Raw genomic sequence first — 23,291 nt, forward strand, 5'->3', positions numbered from 1 at the left:
ACTCCGCCGCGGCGGAAATGACGACTGCACATTTGTTCCAGCGACGGCTAGTGGGGACATTTTAAATTAGCAAACGGTGCTAAAGCGGTCGCAAAGTCGAGAACACATAGCAGTTATTCCATAAAACTTCAGTAAACTCCTTATTTTCCTCATGAATATGGTGCTGCGAGTCTGAGATGTTCCACAGAACACACACATGAGGACAGATTTGAACCAGGTAAGCTGTTGTCGAGCGCGCTCTTCCATTTTGAGCCTCTACTGCAGTTTTGACCCAAACCTACTCTGTTTAATTAATGCACGTGTTTATACACGCATAAATGCGGGTTATATCCACGCAACGTGCAGAAGTACCGCTTACCGTGCAGCCTCCAGACTGAAAGTGTTACAGCAACATTGTGTTTGTGCTGCAGTGTCTGTATTCGCGAAGTGCATCCTTTATTTTCGCCTGTTTTACCTTTTTCCCCATTTCTGTAATTATTTAAGAGCCGTATTGCGTTCGTTTCTTTCACAGCTGCACGCACTATGCTTTATAAACCACAATTTTAGCCTAAGTCGCTGTAATGAATGTGGGATCTCTCTGAATCTATAGTTGAACTTCTCGTATTCAAAGTTGACATGTAAACTCATTATGCTACAGTTTGATCTGTTGCAGTCGGTCTCTGCCTGTTTGGCTTATAATAACACCTTATATTTAGTTTTTGATAAGACTCTGTCACGTATTTATGCTAAATTAGGGAAGGGACATTTTCAAAATATCACAAGTTCCTTCTTATTTGTTAGTTTTTTCTTATTGTTGCATCCACAGCTGTATTGTCTTTACTGTTAATTAGAAAAATAAATTTAAGGAAGATTCTTTTGCTCATTTATTTAATCAAAAATACTAATTTTGTGATTTATTTATTTTAAAGAGTTTTTCGATCTGCTTTAAAATATAATTTATTTCTGTGATCAAAGCTGATTTTCAGCATCATTACTCCAGTCTTCAGTGTCACATGATCTTCAGAAACCAGTCTAATATACTGATTTATAATAAATATTGGAAGCAGCTGCTTAATTATATATTTTTAAGGATTATTCGATTTTTTTTTAAATTAATAGAACAGTGTTTAGGCTATTCAGAATATAAATTGTGTTATTATTATTTAGCAGATGCTTTTATCCAAAGAGACTCACAAATGAGGACATAAGAAGTAATCAATTGTAGTATTAAAACAACTAAAAACAGATCCAAAACTAAAAGCTAAAACTTTATAAATGCTACCTGTACACATTTAAAAAAATAAATTAAATGACAAATGCATACAACAATTTCAAAACTTAACATTTAAATGAAAAACTAAAAATAAAGCTAAAAACAAAATATTAAAGAATAAAAGGTATGAGTATAATATTGATTCTAACATAACACTAAGCCAAACACCAAAAAAAAAAAAACTATATGTACAACCACACACACACACACACACACACACACATATATATATATATATATATATATATATATATATATATTATTAATTAGACATTTATAAATTGTGTATATAATTTCCATTTAGTTTGAAGTATTAAAATAACTCAAATTAAATAAAACTAACTTAATAAAAGACCTATACAGACATAATAAATTCTGACATTATTTAACTAAAATTAAAATAGATAAACACAAATCACGACAGTATAGTTCATCAGTAATCCTAAGAAATAACACTACCAAACACGCATGCTAAAAACAGCTTACACATAGTAAGAAATGGCTATAAAAACTGAAACAAGTAGAAAAGAGGAGAAATAAGAAGCGATACTTATCCTTTGCCGGTGTCCCAGGCCGGTGGAGTCGATGGTCTTTACACCCTTCGGTCTTCACACGACAACTGTCCACACTTAAGTGTAAAACGGGGTCATGAGTTACAATAGGAAAGTTTTGATTTTGCTTGTCTAGAAAGGAGAATTCTGAAGTGAATTACAGAAGATCTGTAGTGTTTAGTTTTTACAGGTTATGGAAAACTTATGAGAGAAATTTAGAATTTGATTTTTCCATAATAAAATAAAATAGTCATGAATATATATATGGTTTGAATCTATGAAGTTATGAATATTTTTATAGTCTAAACTTTTCTAGTTATGCTTACATTGAAATATTGTGATCTATAAATATATTGCATATGTTGCTGTTTGTGAGATCAGTCTCTATTAAATTATTTTTAATATAGCAAACCCTATTTGTAAGTTTTCGTGCATTGTGACCGAGGCCTCTTCAAACACTTGATCGCAGCAAAAATTTATGGACATGGTTTTGAAAGCATTTGAAGGCCAGGCTGTTGTGAAATGCAGCATTGTGCATTGGAGTCCGATGACATGTAGAAAGGTTGATAAGAGCTTCACCGTTGCGTGATAGTTCAGCGTTCTAGCTGGTTACCCGAAGCCACTGTATCCCAGTGGTGTTCAAAGAATGAGAAACCGAACTAACCATATAAACCTTAGACATTTGTCACCAGTAGGGCTGGGCCATATGGCAAAAAATTTAAATCTCTTTTTTTTTAATGATTTTTAGCTAGTCAACTTGAAAATGTAACTATAACACGATTCAACTAACTTTTTCTTTATTAACCCTCTAGTTAAAGAAAATTCTATTCCAAGTGCAGCACACATGAAGTTGTCAACATGATGTAAATGTTAAACAAATCACTTGTTAAATGTCTTTGCAGAAAATAATTAATAATTCAAAAGTCAAGATAATTCAAAATGAAGGTATTAACACCAGTAGATTATTATTTACAACAAATGTTCTGTAAAATTATTTATCAGCAGTTTTGTCACCATGATGCAAACATGAAATATCAGACATACAGTAGTATGTTCTTTACAGGTTTTTTATTCGATTGCGCTGCTTTTCCGTAGTTTTTTCAATGTAAACATGGACACGTTTGACTTGCACTCACGTCTCATTGACAGACACACAATTCCTGTTTTCCAGGTCAACTGCCCCTGTTTATCGCCAGTCAACTGCTACTTCAGAGACTCTGTCCCTGGCCCCGCCCTCCAGAAATGACTGATGCCCAGAAGGCCAACGAGCTCCTTGAATGCCCCACAGAGGACGGGGCCACAACAGAGGAGCAGGACATGCCCCTGAGACAAGAGACCACGCCCACCAGCTCACCGACATGCGAGGAGCCAATCAGCTCGCAGAGTTCTGACAAACAGCCCGCCCCCGGCCTTCTCTCCATGCCGTGCTTACTAAAGGAGCTTCATAGAGACTCCGCCACAGGGCAGCTGCAGGAAACGGACCCACCCCCGGTCGCTGCGCAGTCCTGCACGCAGGAAGACAGCGATTCCTCCGTCTGCCTGCGGTCGCCTTCCTCCTCCGGTCACCTGGGAGACTCCGACACGCTTTCATCGGCGGAGGAAGCGCCGGCGCCCGTCCAGACGGCCGGCAGGAAGTCGCGGCGTTCGCATTCTGAGAGTGACACGTCCTCCGTGGCAATGGTGGCCAAGAAGAACCGCTGCCAGGAGAAGCAGGTGAACGGGCGCGTGCGCGTCAAAGCCCCGCGCAGCCAGCAGCAGAAGCAGCGCATGCGACAGCTGCGGCAGAAACGCGAGGCGGCGGCAAGACGCAAACCTGATGTGCTCCAGGACAGCAGCACCAGCGACATCACAGCCCACTCGTCCTCATCCTCACCGCTAACGGCCTCGTCTGACAACGAGGGAGAGACAATCAACTCTCACGCACCAGGTAACTGTGAACACACACACACACACACACAGCATTTTGTCCAGGCTACCTTGTGTGGACACTTATACATCACAAACAAATCCTGAACAAATCGATTCGCTGATGCATCACGTTTTTTTATTGGATGATTCTAGATTGATTTGCAAATATTCATTATTCATTTGTTTAACCAGTGTAACCAATTTTTAATTGTTTTATTTTTGTAATTTGACTATAATAACTAAATCGTTAGATTACAGCTATACAGTGCCAGTAAATGAACATTACATTTATCTACCTATTGATGTTATTTTGCTATTAATAATAATAATTATTATTAATGTTATTATTTAATACCTAATCTTTCCTATTTCCGATTTCCTATCTGATGTTTCACTTTTAAAAAAAATTCATTGTGTAATTGTTTTATTAATAATATATTTTATTAATTTTAATTACAGTAAATAATTGTTTATCTGACTGGAAAATAAAAAAAACTTGCATGGTGCCAGTAAAATCACAGCAATAAATTTATATTAGTTTATTTTTAATTTATCATTATGTATTATTATTATTATTTCAATAAATAATTGCTTATCTGACCATCTCGCTGAGTGACTTATAATAATAAAAATAACTATATAGTGCCAGTAATCGGTACACATTGTTTTGAACTGGTTAAGAAAAGATGTGGAGAAAAATCCTATATATAATTTTATATATATAATGATGTCAGTAAAATTAGTAATTTTTTATTTCTTTTTAATTGATCATTGAGTAATTAATTTTATTAATTTATTATTAGTTAATTACATTAAAATTTTGATTATACTGACTTATTTTTATTTCTGTTTGTGGATGAGAGCAGGCGTATTATAGTATAAAAACTCACTAAAACCCTTTGCTGTTGCTGGAAAAATTGAGATGCATCGAGAATCGTTTTGGAATCAGATTGTGACTCTAAATCAAACTAAATCTTGAGGTGCCTGAAGATTCCCACCTCTATACCTGAAACAAACCAACACCTGCAGTGAAGCCATTTTGACGTTTCATTTCTCTCATGCATTGTTTGGTGCATGTTTCCTGAATGACGGAGCGGTTGAATAAACACACTCATAGATCAGGCAAATCACACACAAATCTCGTTACAACACATGACGGATCTCCTGCAGCGGTCAGGTGTGTGTTTCTGTGCATGCATGTTGAATGACCTCATATGCAAAGCGGCAGGTGAGGAACTTTTTTCCACTATCAGAATGCAACAGCGTTCTGACCTTACACTGACCTTACCTCAGTCTTTAGTGACCACTAACTCTGGATAGTCTTTAAAAGCTTTCAAATCCAAGGTCGTGTCAAGTATAACAAAATACACAGCAGCTAATTTGGGTAACGTTTTTGTACTTTAAGTAGACTAAAGCTGTTGCTTTTCTGTCTACAAATGTTTAAGCAGTAGATATTCACTAAAATAGCAATTAAACACGATGGCATTATAATCAAGTATATTTAATGCTTATGCACAAAATGAATTTCATTGTAATGAATGCAGAGCAAAGTCCATTTAATTGGAGGTCAATTATACCAGGTATTGGATGAAAGGTTTGCATTAAGATTTTCTTCATTCTGTCTTGTCTTTCAGTAGTCTTTGTGTCCTATATCTGTGGCTTGTGTGTGTAGTGTGTTCATTTATTCTTCTACATATATTTGTTAGTTAGGATATGCATTATGTCCTTGTGGGGCCACCAGGGGGTATTTGCCTATTTGGGGCCACATTGTTGGCATGGCAGGAGTTCAATCTCAGTATATGTGATTGTTTGTGGAGCATATCATTACGGAAGTTCTAAGCGGCCATGCATTATTATTTTTTTCCTTGTTGTTTTCTCGTGATCTCGACATGACATAAAAGTTGTTCTCTAAGTTACACAACTGCGCCAACAGGTGGCAGTATAGAGCTATAGATGGGGAGTTGTATGCGTTTGGGACCTTCTTCGTGATCGCTATAATTTGTGCAGTTCATTACTGACATTTAACTTATAAATGTTAAATGCTTGAATAAAGATTATAATTTTTGCTTAAAATTGTATCCGTATGTTATTACTGTTGCGCGACTGATCGCGGTTTCTCATTTACAACGACATATGTGCATCTTATTTTTAATCTTTATCGTTAATATGTATATTAATAAGAAATGTGATTTACATGTGTATAATTTAGTTCAATGATGTTAGTGCTGTGGCCTAATCTTTTGTATTTTATATAATTATCTTTTTCAAACGAACGAGGAAAATTGAGTTGAATCCAAGCAGTTTAAGATTTTTAGAATAGGCTAGTTCTTTGGTTTCTTCTAAGGTGCTCCGTCTGCGCATGCGGTGTTATTTACACAAATAAAATGTTTAGCGTAGCTTAACTCTGGCCAAAATCAGCAGATTAGCTTGTTTATTTTGTGGGGCTGGGCGATATATCGAATGTGATGATCATGTGCATCTCGTCAGTAAAGCCGGTTCCATGATTAGCGGTAAATCTCCATCACCTGCTTTCAAATGGAACTGACAAGCTACACAATATCGTGTTCATTATCGTAGAGGAAGCGCCTTTGATAATGAACGCGATATTCAGTGAACTACGGCTCTGTGTATTAAATGCCGCTCCATTTGAAAACAGGTGATGGAGACTTACCGCTAATCACGGAACCGGCTTTACTGACGAGATGCGATATATCAAAGACTATAGAATACCTAAGACGTGTCACTCGTATAGTTTTGAATGGGGAAAAATGCAATGCTTAATATGACCACTCAATCGCAGGAAGCCCCGCCTTCTAAATGAAAGAGCCAATCGCTAATCGGTAAAGTCAGCGCATCACTGCAGCTGCTAGAAGTCCCGGTTGCTATAGGCAAGTTTTCTTGGCAGAAACAGGAAGTAATCCGGAAGTGCCCGGGAAACTTGTCTATAGAAGCAGTCAGTGTTCTGAGACTTGCGCATATTATGGATATTTTGTGTTTCTGATGAAGAAACACAAGTTATTCATCTTAATTTAATGCTGTATATTGAGCAGTGGACGATGTAAACCACACGAGATACATACGCTACATGAAGACAAAATGCATTGTTGGTCGGCGCCACCTAGCGTGCAGGCGTGAATTAGCAGAAGGCGAACATTCGTTTCGTGCTCGGTGTGAAAGTAACATTCGCGGGCGATTCGCTTCGCTTTTTTGCATCGCGCTCAGTGTGGAAAGGCCTTAATATGTATAGTTAAGACAAACTCACCGTGTCTATCCAGTCATGAAGATGTGTATATATATTTCAATTTAAGCAGGCAACTATTTTTACAGCTACATTATTATTCCAGCCACAATTAATCACAACAATGTATATACAATTACAAATGATTAAGCATATAAATCGTCAGTTTGTTTTACACACATGCTCACAGACATTTTATACACGACATAGTAGTGAGATGCATAAGAAATCTTTAGACGCGCGCACAACAACAAAAGACAAAGCTTTATTTAATTTTTATTTTTTTTATAAGAAGTGTGCGCTGCAAATGCGAGCATTTTTGACTATCGTTTCTGTCCAGTCCGCTCGTTTTATCACGTTTAGCCACAGCTGTCATCGGTTTTTTTGTCTGGCAGTGGCAGCAGGTGTGTTAAAATTTCAAATTGGAGCCTCTACTTCATCGATTCAGGCACCCGACATCACAACAAGATGACATTTTAAGCTCCTTGTGTAGCCGAATCTGCGCTGGTTTGAATGCTCCTACAGTTTTCGCTTTTTGCCTCCAGCTAGCGCTGTGACGTAATTGACCTATCGGTAAGCCCCTCCCCTCAAACGCAGACTAGCCAATGACAGTCGAGTATCAGTAGCACGGGGGGCGGAACTCGGACGTCTTTAGGTTCCAGCGCCATAGAGAAACATTGGAAGATCCGAAGCTCGCATCGGTTTTATGGGGTTTATGCTTCAAAAATGGAAAAACGATGTGCCTGGGGTATTTGTATTGATTCCAGATATCCTGAGAGGATAGGCAATATAATTTATTTGATTACATTTCCTGAATCCAAACAAAACAGAGCAAAATGTCCCTAAATATTCAACCCCAATCCAAATAAAGACAAAAACGCCCATTTTCTGGTTGTCATACACTCATTAAGTTACTATTTCCATCTGCTCAAGCAGAACGTTAATGTTATCTTGTGCTTTAGCAACGCATCTCTGGCTAAAACTAGTTAAAGTTAGTGAGTCCATGCTAACCTACAAACCTAAATAGTGGACTGTTCTCGCGTCTTGTACAGTGTAGATCAAAACACATAAACGAAGGTCTACATTTCAGTGCCTCTCCATATTAAACTGGTTAAAATAATCGTACCCTGTGATACATGAACAGTGTTGATCCTGCATGTTGTCATCCGCGATCGTGATGACCGACCGTAATATGAGACTTCTCCCGCTTGCATTGTGATCTGTAAACCCTCGCTTCGAGTTAACCACCGTAAGTTACTTATTTTGAAAAAATTATAAATTGTGCAAAAACATCTTGTGAAAGGTTTTCACACTGCAGCTGTGATTGTAAGACGGTGAGCAACTTCATTTGTTTGTCCGAGGGAGCAACAGTAACTAAGGGGGGCGGGGCTTACCGATAGGTCAATTGTGATGTTGGCGCTAAAAGTGTCTATTATGGGCTCATCTTCTTGTCTGTACATAATATGAATTACTAATAATGTTTTGTCTTTTAAAAACACTGTTAACGCATTAAGCCAGGGTAAGCATTTTAGGATGTCCCTGTGAAGTATAGCAACAGTAGACTCACGATGCATTGCGTTTTAAAATAAAGTCGTGATCACGAGAAAACAAGCGAAAGGAATATATAATAATGCATGGCCGCTTAGAACTTCCATATCTCATAACTTTATATTGTTAATTATTATTAGTTGTGCAGATTTATGTAGTTTTAAGGCCTGTTTGGTAGTTTTTGTTCGGTCTTTTAACTTTTTTTTAATTTTTTTTTAAAGCAGATGCAACTGCAGCAGTGTTAGAACTACTATATAGTATTGTAGTATTTATTAATATTTTGGATTAACTTTTATTTTTAATATTTGCCTATTAATTTTTATATCTTGTATTTTCTGTTTTCATTTAAATTTTCAATTGACTTATGTGCTTTTGTTATTATGTTTATTTCTGTTTAGCTTTAATTTCAGTTTTACGTTTAGTAATGTTAGTAATCTTATTTTCAACACATTTTCTTTCAGTTAATTGTCAAGGCAACATTTCCAAGTTACTTTTAAGTTTTTCACCTAATATGTAAGTATTATTTATGAATATTTTATTTGGACTTCAAAAATTGTATAGTTTTAGATAACAATAACAACACAAGCAATGTTTCTAAAGTATTTTCCCCTGAAGTTATGCCTCTAATCCTTTTTAAAACAGTCATCTAAGGTCTACTTTTGTGCACATTCACCACCTTAAAAAATTGCTAGTACTTGTCAAATCATCTGATCTTACTAACATTCCTGTTATTACGCATAATTTGTGAGGTCTTTGATTAGGTTTGATATCCTTTTAATTGGCCTTTTTATTCATTGATTATCTCTCAGGATGGCATTTATTGTTCAGAAATTCATCTGCTCTCTGATATGTCTCTGAACAAGCATAATGATGCAGTAGTTGACTAGTTTTTCAGACAGGTTGGTTCATTTCAAACATCTCTAGTTGTTACACTTCTGTCTTTATTTCTTCACATGTAAAATTCTGAGGGTTGGTTGGTGTTATAGTGGTTAAAAAAAGTGGTTAAAGCTGGTATCTTCCTCACTGTGTGATCTTTAAGCCATCTTTAGTCATGTGACCGTTGGTGAACTGTACCCAGAATGCACTGCGAGAGCTGCATGATTGTCCCCAGCATGCTCGCCGGTGTGCACGCTATACCGCCGCCGCTTTCTGCCTTCCTGTGTGTCTGACGTCTCTCTCTCGGCACTGCCGTCTGTCTTTAAGCTGGCCATCGCCGAGCCGACGCTTCCGGAGCATCAGCGCGTGGGCGGGGCCAATTTGACATGGGCGTGGCCAGTGGAACCCTGGGCGGAGTCTTGGAGGAAGCTCTTACGCGATTCGCCGCGATGCAGAGACAGACCGAGGAGCGCTTTCGCGTGTGGATGGACAGACTGACCCGCCTGCATTCGGATGATGACCTTTCGTCCAGTGAAAATCAAGAGGGGCGGAGCCACGTTAGCTCCTTCCTGCCGTCATCGGAGTCACAGGAAACGCTGGCGGCCTATCAGATGGCTCGACTCAGCGCCATCACTGTTCCACCGCCTCAGACAGCCGGTGTCAATGGAAGCGCAGAGCCATCTGAACCGAACGTTTAAAGAACAGTGTGCCGTGTTTAAAGAACACAACTGTGCCGACTCAATTCAGCCGCTGAAGTGGAGGCTTAGGACAGTGCACAAACTTTCTCTTTATCTCTTACTAAATTCATCTTCATTCTGGCTTCCACATCTATCACTTTCTCTCTATTAAAGGATCAGTTTTCCTTCAAATTAAACATTTACTCATCCTCATGCCTTTTTGAACCCATTTGAATGAATATTGAATAGTGGATTTTTGATGAATATTATGGTAATTTGATGAAAGTGAGCAAGAAACTGAGGCTGTCAAGCTCCAAACAGTGTTATTTTAGTATCATACTAATCTACTGTATGATACTATTACAGTTTTTATGCATTTTTGAATCCGGTTTTAATTTTTATTTAAATAAGTTTACATTTTTTCATATTTTTTTGAGTTGTTTTAGTATATCATTTTAGTAAACACAATTCAAAGTTTGAGTTAACTTTAATTTTCGCTTTTTTTTTTTTTTTTCCCATTTGTAGTTTATATATATATATATATATATATATATATATATATATATATATATATATATATATATTTATTTTTATTTTTTTTACATAAAAAAAGCTAAAAATCTATAAAAACCCTGGCACTAGAAATGCTATAAAAATAAAATACCCCCCAAAAAAACACTTTCACTGAATTATAAAAATATTAAGAATATTTAGTAAAAAATATTGTATGATTTCAGAAGATATTGATTATAGTGCACAAATTATATGGAAGGCTTTTATGCTGCTTTTTTTTTTTTTTTTTTTTTTTTTTTTTTTTTTTGAGGTTGTCCTAAAATTCAGATTTGGCGTTCAGTGGAAATAATAATTCAATGTGGGTACGGAATGACATGAGGATGAATAAATAAAGACAGAAATTTCTGAAACCATTTCTTTAATTTCATGTGTCTTCTAATAACATTTTCCGTTGTTTTATACTGGCATCTCAGGGCCGCCCTCCACACTCAGTGCCTTTGCGATCTCATTTCTTTGGGAGAGCCAGTTTCTTCCAATCACCTGGAGATGAATCATTTTAAAGAATCATTTGTCTTGCCTGTAGAACTGTTTCATGACATTATTTCTACAAGAGACTTCTGAAGTTTCGCATCGACTGCCATGTTTCTTTTTGTCTTCATCTGGGCCGGCATGTCTACCAAAGATCTCTTGTTTGCATTGTGGATTGGTTTAAGTTCTTATTTAATTGCTTCTTCCAAAGCGGAATATGCATGATATAAGCTGACAACAGAGAGCTGTAATGTAATGACAGCCTGTACATAGGTTTTTATGCTTAATACTAACTTACGGCACAAAAACGAACATCAAACACTGATAGAAACGGTCCGTGATGCACATGCAATAAACTGGCGATTCTACTAGACACAATGTCTAAAGCAAGAGATACTGATCACTTTTTTGGCTATATGTATATATTTAAGGGTGATTTCCATAAAAACATGTCCGAGTCGTATTTTACCCCAAAGTTGATGTTTACAAAAAAACATCAAAGCCTAAATTTAGATGCATTACGTTTTAATGCATTTTGAAATAATTTTATTGACCGTATTGCACATTAATTACTGTAATGCATCTGGTTGTTTTTACTTTGAGTTGATGCTTCTCATTATATTGTGGTTTCTGAAATATCCCATAATGCAATAATAATAATAATAAAAAAAAAAATCTAATTAAATGCAGCACAACAAATACTGATATATAAATAGTATTTGTGTAAAAAAGTTTCTTTTTTTTTCTTCTTAATTGGTAATGTCTCAATTTCAAAATTATTAGTATGCATGTAAATAGACGTAAATATATTGCCAAATATAATTTCATGTCATTTCTTTTTGATTTTAGGGTGAAATATGAGCTGGCCAGATTTCATGAGATTCGCCCGTCATGTGCTTCCTCCACACTAACACACACTCATAGTCAAGGTTTACTGTAGTTATGGACTTACAGGAGGACTTGAAAGCTGTTTGCTGTACTGCTTTACTGTATAGAGTGTCAGAAGGAGATTGTTTACGTTTTTATGTCTTTTTGTGTAATAATAACCAGGCTGCCTAAGTTTAGTGTCATAATGTTTTAGATGGAGGACAGAATTTTTCCTTCCCTCCTTAGAAACTAAGAAGTGAGTAAACAGAGATAGATGTCAAATATGTTTCTTTATTTTTAATGTCCTATACTACTGCCTCACTGAACGTAAAAGTGTGCCAGGCGACGTTCAGTTGTGTTTTCATGTCTATGTAACACATTATTGACGTGTGATATCTGCTCTGTCGTTAGCTGGTAAATAAATATACAAGTATTTTACCAGCAATCATCTGTTTTTCCTGACTTTCATAGCCTTATTATCCAGGTAGTTTATATTTAATGTCCATGTATGGTTCGTGTGGTGTGCTGTCTATTATCACAGACTATAATTTACAAGTTTTTTTTTTTTAATTTTGAAATCAAGAAACAAATGACCATATTTACTTTAATAACACATCCTCCTGGTCTTATAAGGAACAGTTAATCAATTCACATTATTCTATAAAGGAAAAAAGTTTGTCTTTTGTAGTCTTAAAACCTTCAATAATAGAGAGACGTACACACGTGGTCAGAATTGTTGGCACCCTTGGTAAATATGATCAAAGAAGGCTGTGAAAATTAATCTGCATTGTTAATCCTTTTGATCTTTTATTAAACATTCACAAAAATCTAACCTTTTATTGGAGAATAAGAATTTAAAATGGAGGGAAATATCATTATGAAATGTTTTTCTCTAGTACACATTGGCCACAATTAACGGCACCTTTTATTCAATACTTTTTGAAACCTCCATTTGCCAGTTTAACAGCTCAAAATTATCTCCTATAATGCCTGATGAGGTTAGAGAACACCTGACGAGAGATCAGAGACCATTCCTTCATCCAGAATCACTCCAGATCCTTCAGATTCACAGCTCCATGACGGTGCTTCTTCTCTTCAGTTCACCTCACTCATTTTCTACAGGGTTCAGGTCAGAGGACTGGAAGCCTGGTTTTGTGCTCAGTGACCCATTTTTGTGTTGTTTTTGAGGTTTGTGTTTGGATTATTGTCCGGTTAGACGATGCAAACATGGTCCATTATAAGATTTCTAACAGAGTCAGTCACTTGTTGATTTTTTTTTTTATCTGTTGGTATTTGATAGAATCCATGATGCCATGTGTCTAAACAAGATGTCCAGGACCTCCAGCAGAAATATAGGCCCACAACATCAAAAATACAGCAGTATATTTCATTGTACACATGGGGTACTTTTTTATCCCTGTGTTCACCAAACCCTTCTTGAGTGTTTGCTGCTAAAAAGCTCTTTTTTTAGTTTCGTCTGACCATAGAAGCCAGTCCCATTTGAAGTTCCAGTTGTGTCTGATAACTGAATATGCTGGAGTTTGTTTTTGGATGAGTGAGGAGAATTTTTCTTGAAGCCCTCCCGAACAACATGTGGTGATGTAGGTGCTGTTTGACAATTTTTTTTTAAGGTTTTCTGACCCCGAAACTCTCCAGCTGTGGTCCTTGGAGAGTCTTTGGCCACTCAAACTCTCCTTCTCACCGTGCATTAGGACCAGGGCTTGGCAATAAACTTTTTTGCTCACTGGCCACTGTGGCTAGTGGTTTTCCAAATTTACTAGCCACTCAGCATTTTCACTGGCCACAATTTTGTTGTTGGGAAATTACGTTTTATTTGACTTAAAACTGCATTCAAAAATGTATTTAAATTTTTCCCTATCCGTATTAAATGTATTATCTTTCATATGAAATTCTTACATTTTATTAATAATTTCACTTAATATAGTAAGATAATATAATTAAATACATACTGTATGTTATAAATATAAAACCTAAGTTACATTTTTGTTTCTTCTGTGTGCAGTTGCATTCATTTGTTTTGATTTCTCCATGAGATTCTCTCACATAGACAGGCTGCTTGAGCTTCAACTGGCACGACCTTGTTTGTTACTGATTATCCGTTATCAATCGCAGTTTACACCGAATGTAATAAAATCAGAACCATTCTCGTTGAAATTTCGGTGCAATTAGATGCTTTAATCAGATTAGTTGTCCGGTCGGGCAAGTAAAATTATTTTCTTTCACTCGCCCCTTCAAAAAAAATCTACTTGTCCCGGACTAGCATTAATGTCGAGCTCTGTTACTGTATAAAATTCAACCCACCAGAGTGGAATCCACCCGCATTTGGCGGGTTGGCGGCTGTTAATGTCAAGCCCTGATTAGGACGATATAGACACACGTCGTCTTCCAGGCAGTTTTGTACCATTTTCTGTTGATTGGAAATTCTTAATTATTGCCCTGATGGTGGAAATGGGAATTTTCACTGCTCTAGCTCTTTTCTTAAAGCCACTTCACTAATTTGTGAAGCTCATCTATCTTTTGCTGCACATCAGAAATATATTCTTTGGTTTTATCATTTTGATGGACGATTAAGGGAATTTGGGCTTTGTTTTCCCTCATTTTTATATTTCTGTGAAACAGGAAGCCATGGCTGGATAATTTCATGTTCATAATCACCCTGGCGTGCTCAAAATTGTGAATATGAATGGGAAAATACTTCAGATAAATTTTACTTTAAGAATTTCTAGGGGTACCAATAATTGTGTCCAACGTGTATTTGAGAAAAACATTTATTTCATAATGAGATTTTCCTCAATTTTCAATTGTTTTAGTTCAATGAAAGGTTAGACTTTTGTGATTTTTATTTTTTTAAATAAAATATCAAAAGGATTAATAATACAGGTTTATTTTCAGAGCCGCCTTTGATCATATTTACCAAGTGTGCCAATAATTCTGACCACGTCTGTACATTCAATTCACGATGGATAAAATAAAGTCCTTACACATTTTTACTGTTGAATATCATCTTTCACTTATAGAATGTTGCATTACAGAAAAAGAGATTCTGAACACTTTTTACAGTGGGGAAAAAAAGGCATTATTTAAGGATAATTTAGTCAGTATTCACTCAAAAACTGAGCTTAGATCAGTGATGCAGTTCAAAAAAGAAATATAAAACCTGTGCTGAGAAAAAAAAAAAAAGTTGATAAAAAGATTGAATCCAATATTTGGTAATAATATAGCATAATGAGAAACTTATGTGTAATTTCTTTTGGTAATTTGTGACTGTGAACGCCACAAGTGTAAGTGTTTTAGGGAAGTTTTTTGAGCAAAATCAGTGCGTTTTATAATTAATGAAAATTCTGTCATTGACTCTCGCTCAAGTTCTTTCCAAACCTGTATGAGTTTCTTTCTTCTGTTGAACACAAAAGAAGACACTTTGAAGAATGTTGGTAACCAAACAGGTAGCTGTTGACTTCCATAGTTTTGAAAAATAGTCAATGACTACCATCGGCATTCTTCAAAATGAGGGTTAATGCTTTATTGCTGGCAAAACGTCTATTGTGCATTTAATGTAAATGCTGTTTAAATTTCATTTACAATTATCTGTGGCAGTAAAACCTAAAGCAACCGAAAAGCAAAACATTCAATGTTTCACTTTTAATATTTAATCCAGCATTTGGACTAAATCTAGACAGATTTTCAAAAGGATCTAATTAGACTAATAAATGTCTCAGCACATACAGATCTTCTGAACGGCGTGTGTGTGTGTTGCAGTGGATCCTGTAGTGATTGGACACTATGATATTTCAGACACTCACTCCGAACAGGAACAGCAGTCGCTCTCAGGTTCGTTTCTACTGTAGTTTGACTGTACATTCGTACACAATGGCTGCGTCCCAACTCGCATACTAATATTAGATTTGCAAACTTGTTGTACTTTCAAAAATGTGCATCAATACATGCTTATAGATCACAATCCCTTGCACTACCAAAGAGATGTTACCCTTTTCCATTGACAAAAGTGGGTAGCAGCTACAGTGGTTTTGGTATTATGGATGTAATTTCATGAATTTGAAGTATTGTCAACAAAATCATTCCACTACAACCAATCATTTAAATGTTGCGTTTAAGTACTTTTAGTGTGCGTATTGTGGTGCAGCCATTTCCTCATTGACTTAACTCACATTTACTGAGATGGATATGTTCTGGCCTCAACTAAAGGGCATTTTGTATGCAGCAGTGAAATCCAGGCTGTTTGATTTGTGTTTTTGTGTACTCGTGTTTTGTTCTTGTTGTGTTACATCAGTTTCTCTCACATTTCATTCTGAGGATGGCAGTGAATGTTGAAGCTGTAGATTTTTTGTAGTTTTGCTGAACGTAGTGTGTTGTTTGTGTAGGTGCAGTAGATGTCCAGCCATCTCAGGTGAGTCTGGCGTCCACAGACAGCGAAGTAGAGATCGTTGGAGTTCAAGAGAACGCCAGGTGAGCCAATCCTCGTCGTTTAGTAGTGTTCATATGCTAACTAGGTAATCAATGTATCATGACCTTGTAGAAATTGTGAAATATATATATATACAGTGCCCTCCAAAAGTATTGGAACAGTAAGGACAAAATTGCTCTGTTGGCTGTGGAGTCAAGACATTTGCAAATATGATTAAAAGATGAATATGAGACAAAACTACAGAATGTCACATTTAATTATTAGCTGTTTCAACACATATGTATTGAAATAAAATAAAAAGAACAGCACTTTTAGAGCTCATCCCACTCATTGATGTGAGCATCAGTATTGGGACAGTTGAACATAAGGCAGATATAAAAGATTAAAAGCTATTATTTAGTTGCAGATCCCTTGCACACAATCACAGCAGTGAGTCTGTGACCCATAGACATCACCAGACTCTTGCTCTCATCCTTTTAAATACTTTTCCCAGCCTTTAATGCAGCCAATTCCAGCTGTTGCTTGTTTTGGGGAGTTTCTGCCTTTACTCTCCTCTCCAGCTGGTGAAATTCATGTTCAATCAGATTTAAATCTGGAGATTGATTTGGGCAATCTAAGACTTTCCATTTCTTTGCTCTTATAAACTCCTTGACTGAACTGGCAGGGTGTTTTGGGTCATTGTCCTGATGCAATATGAAGCACTTCCCAATGAATCTGGTGGCATTTTCCTGAATATTGGTAGGCAAGATGGTTTTGTACCCTTCCAAATTCATTCTGCTACTGTCATCATACATTAAGTCATCAGTAAAGTTGAGAGGGCCTGTTCCAGAGACAGCCATGCATGCCCATGCCATGACACCACCTCCACCATGCTTTACAGATGAGGCTGTATGCTTGGGATCTTTTGCAGTTCCCTTTTTTTCTCCACATTTTTGCTTTCCCATCACTTAGATAAAGGTTCATCTTTGTCTCATCGGTCCATAAACACAGTTCCAAAACTCTTCTGGCTCACCTTTGTGCTTTTTTGCAAACTCTAATCTTGCCTTTCTATTTTTGGTGCTGGTCAGAGGTTTGCATCTTGCTGTGTAGCATCTGTAATTCTTGTCAGAGCATCACCCCAGCTTTCTGGAAGTTGTTGGTGATTTTACAGACACGTCTTTTAGGGTTCATTTTCACAGCTTTTATGACTTGTCTGTCATCAACTACTGTTGTTTTCTCAGCTGATCAGGTCGTTGTTGGTTGCTGGTGGTTTCCAAACTCTTGATTTCTCCTGACTTCCTCTTTTCTTTTAGCATCTAAATTGCTTGCTTTTCTCTCAAAGTCAGCTCCCTCGTCTTCATCCTGGTTTGTGTGTCATCATCGAATGCAATATTCAGAATACAGAAGTAATGGATTTGGAGGGCACTGTGTGTATATGTATGCTTTATATTACACCCAATGACAACAAAACTGATCTTGATTCTAGCCATTTTTTTTCTTAAAAAGTGTTAATTCACTAATGATGGCATTAAATTGGAGCAGAAAGTCTTCCTTTCATAAAGTCATGGCCTCAAATGTTGCATGCCCTGCAAAAAATGAATATCATTCTCAGTATTTGTTTTCCAATACAAATATCTAAACATTCTTAAATGAAGATACACTTACTTGAGATATTAAATAACACAAGAAATTGTGTTTTCTGAGAAATTAAACAAAATTGAGTTTATGCTTAAATCAAGAGCAAATATTTGCCAGTGAGAAAAATATTAGAGCAAGAAAAAAAATATCTGCCCATGGGCTTAGATAAATCTACTTAATTCAAAGGGAAAACAATAATAAAGTCACTATTTTGTTCAGTTTCTGAGAAAACAAGACTTCATATCTTCATTTTGTAAGTCAAGTAAATGTTTCTTGATTTGAGAATGTTTACATCTTTGAACTGCAAAATAAGGCATAAATACCAAGCAAGGTATTCATTTTTTGCATTATATGCAACACTTGTTGCCAAGAATGTATAACTTTGAGCTCATATTTAAGACTTCTTAAGGCCTTCATCTGTGGAAGGGTGGATTTAGACCGGCAGAAACACTGCTTATTTAATTTTTCAAGTATTTTTTATTTTATTTTTTTTGTGACTGTTGTAATGTTATTTTCAGCATGGTCTCGAGGTTTCCTCGCGGTGGAGTGATCCAGTCGCTTTCTTCCTGGAAGCAGAGAGCTCCGGCTCAGTGGACGTCCGTCTCGGCGCCGTCTGGCTGGGTTCCTCCTCCTGAGGTGGTGGATCTGACACTGGATGAAGACCGGCACAGATACCTGCTGTGATCAAGCACACTCACACACACACGCGCTTAGATACACACACTCATATACATGTGACCGGTGGGCCGAGTGACTCAAACCATCATGACTGTTGAATCTAAGAACACAGAATGATGCTTTCATTAAAACGAAAAACACTTCAAACTGCTCAATGTTTGCTTCTGATACACTTTGATATGCCTGAAGAATTATTTGCTACTGTGAGACGGCAATGTGAGTAAATGACAGCAGATTTTATAGGGTGGTAATGGTTAATGAGCAAATACTGTACCAAGTTCTCCCAAGTCAGGTATCAAATCTACTGGTCTGAAATACTCACTACTTAAAAATCTTCAAAACAAAATATGGGTCTTCCTTATAGAAAAATAATACTGAATGTAAAACAGGTGAATCTCACAAAAAAGTCTGTTTTTAGTACTAAGATTTTTGAATTGACATTTATTGTTATTGTCATTTTAAAAAAAGACTAATTTGAAAAATGTTAAATGTTGTACTGATTTAATGCAAAAAAATATTTAATTTTTATTATTAAAATAATTGTATCCTTATCAATATTTTTTTCTGTAATACAGTAAATCATGGATGCTCTATGTTAGAGTGTTTATGAAAATGTCATATTTAGAAAATGTTAATCTTAAAAATATGCTGTTTCCCATTGATTTTAGGGCATTTTTGTGAGATTCAGCCGAAAAAGTTTAATCGCTCATCAAACCTCAGTCATTTCATAAAGGCAAATCAGGGATGTTTTACTTTGTCACATCCTCAGATTTCAACGTCTTCTCTTCTTTTGAGTCACTTCGCCCCCCTGAAAAAACAGCCACACTTACATGATCCTGCTGTCGGCCTCAGGAGTCGCTTGCTGAACCGCCCCAGCCCCTGTTTTTGTGATGTAAATTCCTGTTAAGCTGCTGAAGAGCTGTTAGCCGAGACCTGAACGGAAACCTGCTGGTCTTACTCTCAGCGGAGCCAGAGCGAAGGCCCCACCGCTCTGCGTGTGTGTGTTCACTGTCAATCATTTGATGCTGCTCTGCTGTGTGGGGAGAAGCCTTGGATTGTGTGTTCCTCACCCAATACTGCTTTCACCATACGTGTGCGTGCGAGTGTGTGTGTATCCTGAGCATTAGAGATTTTCACAGCATGTTCATTACATACATTTTGCATTGTCATGAAACGGGCCCTTGCTTTTATTATGCCAATGGAACTTCTTATTCAAATACACTAGCAGTCAAAAGAGAGGAATTATTACGATTTTTCTCATGTTTTTGAAAGAAGTCTGTTATGCTCATCAAGGCTGATTTTGTTTGAAGATAAATCTAGAAAAAATTGTGAAATATTATTGCAATTTAAAATAAGTGTCTTCTATGTAAATATGTTGTCAAATGTAATTTATTCCTGTGATGCAAAGCTGAATTTTCAGCATGATTACTCAAGTCTTCAGCGCCACATGATCCTTCAGAAATCAGTCTAATATGCTGATTTGCTACTCAAGAAATATTCATATTCTTATTCATGTTGAAAACTATTTTTGTGATACACTACCATTTAAAAGTTTGGATAAGGAGAAATTAATACTTTTATTCAGCATTAAATTGATTACAGGTGACAGTAAAGACATTTAAAGATGAAAATAGTAAGCAGCACAACTGTTTTCAACACTGATGGTGATAAATGTTTCTTAAGCAGCGAATCAGCATATTAAAATGATTTCTGAAGGATCATGTGACACTGAAGACTGCAGTAATGATGCTGAAAATCCAGCGCTGCATCACAGAAGTAAATTGAAACAGCTATTTGAAATATATATTTTTTCTCAATATTACAGTTTTACTGTATTTTAATCAAATAAATACAGCCTTGGTGAGCAGAAGAGACTTCTTTTAAAAATATGAATAATTCCAAACTTTGAAACGGTAGTGTATCTTGTTGTGAATACAATCAATGTGTGATGAGAAAAAAACAGTGATTTTTGTTCTAAATGGGGTCTAATTTGCATATAGACTTAAGCGATTTAACCACAACTTTTGTTTCATATACATGTTTCTATGGTTGCATCATGCTATCCCAGACACCACTGAAGCTATTTATTGATATTTGCTGTGTTTTACTTGATGTTACACATATGAATCATTTGTTCGAAGAGCAATATGAATATGCATCTTGAAAACTGTGCGTATTAAAGGGATGGTTCACCCAATAAATGAAAACTGTCATCATTTGTTCACCTTCATTTTTTAAAAACCCATATGACTTACTTTCTGCTTTAGAAAACAGAATATTCATGCAGATTTTTTCCATTAAAAGTAAGCTGCATAAAAGCCATATGGACTGGTTTTATGGTGTTTTATTGTCATTTATGGAGACTGAAAGTCACTATGCTTTCAGTAGCTATATGGAAAAGTGCAACATGAACATTCTTCAAAACATCTCCTTTGGTGTTTCTCAGAAGAAAAGTAATTAAGGTGACTAAATAATGACAAAATGTTCATATCTGGGTAGACCGTCCCTTTAAGTTTGAGTCTTGGCTATATATTCAGTCTGTATACCATCAGATGTAGAGAAAGGTCTCCTTTAGTTTTTCTTCCTCACGATTGTCACTTGTCAGACCACTGTGTGTGAGGAGCACTCACTACCTGAATGTGAATTATTCAGCTTGTGTATTGCCCTCGAACCCTGCAGGATGTTTCTTAAGATGTGCCGGTAGCCATTTTGGCTCACTAAGCCCCGCCTTAAACTGTGACCCCGCCCCTCTGAGAGTCTGATTGGACCTTTACCTCTGTCAATCACAGCAGGTGAATAATAGCTTATTGAAAAAGGGAAAATGAAGTTCCAAAGCATGAAAACAGATAGTAGCTGAGAAATTTAAAGGGATGGTTCAATCAAAAATTCAGAATTCTCTTCTTTTACTAGCTTTCATGAGATTTTTTAAATATTTGTTTGAACTTCCTTTAAGATGCATCCCTCAATTTCCATTCTCAAACTCTCAGACCTTGTCTTCTCTGCCCTCAATAGTGAAGGCAGTTGCTGGATCCCAGCTGCTGTCTCATGTTCAGGCTGCTTTTGTGAAGGAAAGGAAGTCCTTTCAGAGTTAAAAGTGGGCACATCTGTCACTAGTGACTGTGGACACTAGCATTCCCAGAATGGGTCATATCTACTTTTCCTGTGTTGGCGAAGAGCTCAGAGACAGTCCTGCACTCTCCGGGATGAAAGATGCATTTGAAGCTGATGCTTTAAAGGGATAGATCACATAGAAACTAAAATAATCATCATTTAATCGCTCGTGTTGTTCTAAACCTGTACGACTGACTTTCTGCTGTGGAACACAAAAGATGTTTAGTAAATCAATGGGGACAGATGCTGTAAATCTCCAAAAGTGACATTAAAACACTACGAAACTAGTTCATGCAACTTGTGCATTTTGTTTCCGAATCTTCTGAAGGCAAACAGTAGCTTTGTGAGGAACAATTTCATTAAAATATTCTTAACCGGAGCTCTCAAATCTCATTTTCACTTATGCATATTCATAGGCCTACATACAGTACTGCCTATATACTCAGACCTTTTTTTTTTTTTAAAGGGAATTGATTCTTTTATTCAGCAAGGCTGCATTAAATTGATTGAAAGTGACAGTAAAGTGATGCATGATGTTACAAAAGATTTCTGTTTCAAATAAATGATGTTTTTTTTTACTTTCTATTCAACAAAGAATCCTGAAAAAAATATTATGCGCAAAAATATGAAGCTGCACAACTGTTTTCAACATTTATAATAAAAAAAAATGTTTCTTGAGCAGCGAATCAGCATATTAGACTGATTTGTGAAGGATCGTGTGACTCTGAAGACTGGAGTAATGATGCTTTGCATCTCAGAAATAAATTAAATTTTTAAATATATTCAAAAAGAAAAAAGGTTATTTCAAATAGTAATAATATTTCATAATATTACAGATTTTGCTGTATTTTTGATCAAATAAATGCAGCCTTGATGAGCAGGAGAGACGTCTTTCAATCATATTTCTCTTAAGTCCCCGAAGTGTATTTAATTACAATTTTGTGTAATGAAATGCTTTAGAAGACTGACATTTTTGGAGCTCAGCAGCATTAGTTCCCGTTAACTTTCATTGTAAGGAAGAGAACATTCTGATTCTACAAAAGTGTTGTTTTCCATGAATGAAGTTGTACGGGTTTGGAACCAGAAGTGAGTAAAAGATGACATTTGAACTATTCCTGCTGTTGTCAAATGGTCTCAGCAGCATATCCAGCTCTTTATTTCTTAGCATTTCTAAATGCTATGTTTCAGATTTCACAGCATTGTGCAACTGAAGGTCTCAAGCCTCCATGGTGGTGACGACATCCTCCTCCTCGCCTCTGTTTTGTCTCCAATCATGTGTTTCCTGCTGGAATGTTTTGTAAATTGAGACAGGTTTAAGAATCCCAAAACAGCAATAATCCAACATCCAGAGAACACACTGTAAAAAAAACTAAAAAGTTGAGCCAACATAAAATTTTAAGGCAACCAGCTTCAGCAGATTTTTGAGTTTTCTCAACTTATTTTTGTAGGAGATTGTCAACTTTTTGTTGTTCAAACAAGTTGA

At 36.3% G+C, this 23,291-nt stretch overlaps 1 protein-coding gene across 3 annotated transcripts; it reads left to right on the forward strand.

The window, feature by feature from the left end:
* Nucleotides 1-8: 8 nt before the first annotated feature.
* Nucleotides 9-22,093, forward strand: LOC306856411 (protein ARK2N-like). 3 transcript variants are annotated; one of them, XM_079395689.1, is made up of 5 exons: nucleotides 9-217; nucleotides 2,975-3,730; nucleotides 15,736-15,807; nucleotides 16,359-16,443; nucleotides 18,538-20,892. In XM_079395689.1, exons 2-5 carry the CDS (start codon nucleotides 3,046-3,048, stop codon nucleotides 18,701-18,703), a joined length of 1,008 nt encoding a protein of 335 aa, XP_079251815.1. In that variant the 5' UTR covers nucleotides 9-217; nucleotides 2,975-3,045; the 3' UTR covers nucleotides 18,704-20,892. The 3 variants fall into 3 exon arrangements, with proteins under 3 accessions (XP_079251815.1, XP_079251817.1, XP_079251816.1); XM_079395691.1 differs by lacking the exons at nucleotides 15,736-15,807; nucleotides 16,359-16,443; nucleotides 18,538-20,892 and adding exons at nucleotides 8,959-9,010; nucleotides 11,941-12,401 and having other exon boundaries at nucleotides 23-217; XM_079395690.1 differs by lacking the exon at nucleotides 15,736-15,807 and having other exon boundaries at nucleotides 27-217; nucleotides 18,538-22,093.
* The last annotated feature ends 1,198 nt before the right edge of the window (nucleotides 22,094-23,291 follow it).

This window comes from Barbus barbus, assembly GCF_936440315.1.
Source record: "Barbus barbus genome assembly, chromosome: 36".
Classification (NCBI taxonomy): domain Eukaryota; kingdom Metazoa; phylum Chordata; class Actinopteri; order Cypriniformes; family Cyprinidae; genus Barbus; species Barbus barbus.

What these genes read in the sequence shown, in the direction of transcription:
- LOC306856411 (XM_079395689.1), top strand. Translation starts at nt 3,046, where the DNA reads ATGACTGATGCCCAGAAGGCCAACGAGCTCCTTGAATGCCCCACAGAG. An exon ending in AATCAACTCTCACGCACCAG is followed by an intron (nt 3,731 to 15,735) that starts GTAACTGTGAAC and finishes TGTGTGTTGCAG; the next exon opens with TGGATCCTGTAGTGATTGGA. An exon ending in GGAGTTCAAGAGAACGCCAG is followed by an intron (nt 16,444 to 18,537) that starts GTGAGCCAATCC and finishes TGTTATTTTCAG; the next exon opens with CATGGTCTCGAGGTTTCCTC.